General features: G+C 53.4%; 1 protein-coding gene across 1 annotated transcript in view; it reads right to left on the bottom strand.

The window, feature by feature from the left end:
- Positions 1-516: 516 nt before the first annotated feature.
- The window catches only part of LOC100944803 (leukocyte immunoglobulin-like receptor subfamily A member 6), a 20,029-nt gene continuing 16,464 nt past the window's right edge, over positions 517-4,081 (bottom strand). Inside the window, 6 exon segments of the mRNA XM_023508700.1 lie at positions 517-763; positions 2,277-2,498; positions 2,501-2,575; positions 2,825-3,121; positions 3,346-3,645; positions 3,763-4,041. Coding sequence (XP_023364468.1) covers positions 624-763; positions 2,277-2,498; positions 2,501-2,575; positions 2,825-3,121; positions 3,346-3,645; positions 3,763-4,041 — 1,313 coding nt within the window. The 3' untranslated portion in view covers positions 517-623.

A 4,081-nucleotide genomic window follows, 5' to 3' on the forward strand; every position in this document is an offset into this window, starting at 1 on the left:
GGTACAATGTGCTGGTTTTATATACAATTTGAAATAGTTACAACTGACTGATTAACATAGCCTTCACCACACTTTCTTAATCATTGTGTTATGATATTTATACTCTACACTTACTAGATTTGACATGTACCCTTGTAAAATGGGTGTCATTTTTGATTTACACATTTTCTTGGTGGGAATCTGATCTCCTGTTTATTTAGTTATGGAACAAAGTTTGGAACTCTGAAGTGAAGTGATGGAGACTGATGAAATGCATCAGGGAAGGGGGCAGTTAGAAAGAAAAAAAACTCTGCGACCTAACAGTTGACCAGAGTGTGCAGGTGGGCAGAGTTCTGGACCCAGAGCTGCCACGTGGGACACAGCTTCATGCCTAGGGTGGAAAAGGAGAGGATCTGGTGAGAGAAGTCGACATTGGTGGAGAGGAAAAGTAACAGAGTTTAATGTCCTATTCAGACACATTCCACACAGTGTCCCTGCACTTGAACATTGATCCCTCCCTCTGGAAATGACCAGCAGACAGTCCTGATAGCACATGCCCTAGATTTTATTTCAGAATCTTCTGGGAGCATCAGAGTTATCTCCAAGCTTCTTCCACTCTGGATGGTGCTTGGCTATCTCTAGAGTTAATTCCTGGTGACATCTTGGGGGCTTCTCTGGCCAGGCCACTCCCGAAATAGCAGAATCCCCAGGGCCACCAGGATCAAGACAGCCGTGCCCATGCGGATGAGATTCTCCACAGTGTGATCCTTGGTGTGTGGGGCTGTGCATTGAGGACAAGAGGCCAGAGAGCTCAGGGCAGGCAAAAGTCATCAGTATCCCTGGGTGTTTCCCCAGGACACCATCCTGCCCTGGACAGGGCCTGACCCTCTGTGCCCAGCCCATGATCAAGAGTGTCTCTTCAGTCACCAGTCTCAGAGTCTGACTTATTCTGTGAGGGACTCTTGGAAATGAGAAATTAAGTGCTGTCCAAGGGGCGTCTGTCTGTCCTCTCTCCAAGTTGCCAGCCTGTCCTCCACCTCCCCTGCCCCAGGTCACCCTGTCTCCTATCAGGCCTGGACACCACACCCTGTTGACCCATCCTCCTCCTCTTCACCACATGTCCTTCCAGAGAAGGCAGGGGCCTGGAAGTCAGGCAGGGCTGTGTGGAGTGTGGATTCAGCAAACAGGCAGCTGTCATGTGAGGCATGAGAGATCCAGACCAGTGGGGTTTTGTAAACCTTTGCTGTTTCATAATATTCTGGCTTCCTCGTACTAAGCAGAGATTTTAGATCTTAAGGATCAAAACCTCATGCAACAGTCCATGTATCCCCCAGCTTTTGACCTCTGATAAGTCTGTTATGAGAGGAGCAGGACAGGCCCCAGAGAGGGCTGGAGACAGAAGCAGGTGTAGGGTGAGCTACATCCCAGATGCCCCAGTGGGTCAGAAAGGGATGTTTGGAGGTCACCCTTAGGCAGCGCCCCCTTATTCATATGTGGAACCCAGGAAAGGAGGGCACAAGACTTTCTCAGAAGTTCTGGCTTCCAAGGGAAGGTGCAGCCAATACAGACTCTACCCCTCCTGGGCCCCTCACATCTGATGCCCAAACTAAGTACCTGCCCCGTGTCCTCTTTGCTCCTGGCTCCCCATCGAGTAGAGATGGCTCCTGCGGTCCTGCTCAGGGAGGTGACACACCTAGTCCCTCCTCCCTTCAGCTCTGGCCCCTCTTCTCTGCCTGAATCTTGGACACCTCCCTCCCTTCTGATACCCACAGAGGTCACAGCTGCTCCAACCTCAGAGCACCAGAAGCCACATGGGCCCCTCGCTAATTGTCCACCCTGTTCCCTGTTCCTTTGGGGAGCAGACCTCTGCCCTCAATATTGGAAATAGGATTGAAATGAGTCTGAAAGTTTCTCTGGGATCAGGATAACAGTTTCCATCACTCATGGGGTCAGGACTGGTGGTGAGGGGGTGGGATACCCAGAGGATCTGATTCTGAGATAGAGATATCAATAGGTGGGTAGATGGGGGTCTTTGTCTTCTACCCTCAGTCTGGTCACTTTCCTCTGAGGTTCACCCACATCTCATCCCACCTTTCCTGCCCTTTACCCTGACTGAGACTTTAGGGGAAGGTGCTCAGGGGTGGGAGTCTCCTCTGTTGCCTCCTCTCTTGGTTGGACCATCCCCTGGGACTTACCCCCTTCACTCCCTCATTCCTCAATGTCCCAGAGCTCTCCTGGGGGAGGGCCCTGAGCTGACCCTTTGATCTCAGAGAGTACAGGGGCAAGAGTCCTCTCCTAGGCCATGAGCTCCATGGGTTCATTGGGCAGTGACAATAGGTAGGGAGAAGAGCTGTGTGAGCCATAGCACCTGTAGGTCCCCTTGTGGGCTGATGTCACAGAACTCATGGAGAATTCAGCCAGGAACTGCCCAGATGTAGACTTTGATCTGAGATGCAGGGGGCAATTGGCTACTCCCTCCTTGGTCAGAAGGAAAGTGTCCATTGGGCTCAGTGACTGACCAGCAGGGTCACATCCTCTCCTGAAGCCACCCTGGAACCCGGCTGCACTGAGAGGGAGGGTTTGTGAGAGAGATTTCCTAAAGAGAGGAAGGAAGGTGGGGGAGGCCCCCACCTTGTTCTCAGCTGACACCTCCCAGGGCCTCTCTCAGAGGACCCTCAGTGTCCCCGTCTCTGTGTCTCTGAGTCTCTCCATCCCCACCCATTCTATAATCTGTGTTCCTTTCCCTCCCTGAGATCTCTCCTCCTCCCAACCATCACCCCAGGGACTCCCACCACAGGGCCTGTGTAGAGTCTGGGACCCTGACTGAACCTGCTGGGTTCCTCACCTGAGATCAGGATGTCCAGGGGGTCACTGGGGGCTGACCACTCTGAGGAGTGGTTGTATCCACCGTAGCATCTGTACTGACCCCTGTGGGAGCCATTCACAGGGCCCAGGGGGAAGTCGGCCTGAGAGAGCCCAGCCTGGGGCTGTTCTCCAGGGTGCTGGGTGAGGACATGTCCTTCATCCTGGGACAGAGCAAATCTGTTGTAGCCGACGTCAGAATGACACTGGAGGGTCAGGTTCTGTCCAGGGGCCAGGACAGAGCCATGCAGGGTGAGGAGGGAGGGCTTCTTAGACACACCTGGGGGAAGGACAGGCTGTGAGCTGCAGGGGCCAGTTCCTGCCAACTCCTCAGTGTCCTGTACTGGCCCTGCAGGTCTCACTGGGTCTCATTCTCAGGGTCTCTGGCTCCAGAGCCCTTGGTCCCTTACCCTACACTGCCATCTTGGGATTCCGGAAAGCAAGGCTCATAGTGACGTATTTCGATTCTCAAACCACAAACAGTGTGGGATGAAACCTTCTCACCTGAGATCAGGAGCTCCAGGGGGTCACTGGGCTCTGACCATACATGGGGTAAGTTCCCGTAATAGCCATAGCATCTGAACGTCCACCTGTGCCCAGGAATCACAGGGCCCACAGGGAACAGGGCCTGAAACTGCCCATTGGAGAGAGGCTGTGAGTCCAGTGTCCAGGAGAGCTTTGGTTCTCCTTCCTTGATCAAAGTAAACTTGCCAAGTCCCTCAGACCCACACTGAAGGGTCACATTCTCCCCTGAGGTCACCACAGGGCTTGGCAGGGCTGAGAGGGTGGGTTTGCTGAAGACTCCTAGGACAGAAGGAGGCAGCAGTGTTAAATAGGCTCTCACCTCGCTCATCACCCCTGACAGCAGGCCTCCTTCCTGAGGGCAGAGCTTAGGGCTGAGACCCCCAGGTGTCCTCTCACCTGCCACCACCAGCTCCAGTATGTCACTGGGGTCTGACCATCCAGCAGGACTTCGATAGTAACAGTGATATCCCATTGCATAGTGCTCTGTCATATATTCAATGTTGAACCTGGCCTTGTTTGGAGGATCCAGTGGTTTCTGTTCGTCCCAGAACCTTCCTGGTGCACACAATATGTATTCCTGGGCATCCAGTGTCCCCTGACACCAGATGGTCACAGGGCTCTCCCGGGTTATCACAGAGTCTGGTTCAGCCCAGATGATGGGTTTGGGGAGGGTTCCTGTTAGGAAATCAGAGGCTGGGTCCCAAGACACCTCCTA

The sequence above is a fragment of the Otolemur garnettii genome, unplaced genomic scaffold (assembly GCF_000181295.1).
Source record: "Otolemur garnettii isolate 467f Iridium unplaced genomic scaffold, OtoGar3 scaffold00264, whole genome shotgun sequence".
Classification (NCBI taxonomy): Eukaryota; Metazoa; Chordata; class Mammalia; order Primates; family Galagidae; genus Otolemur; species Otolemur garnettii.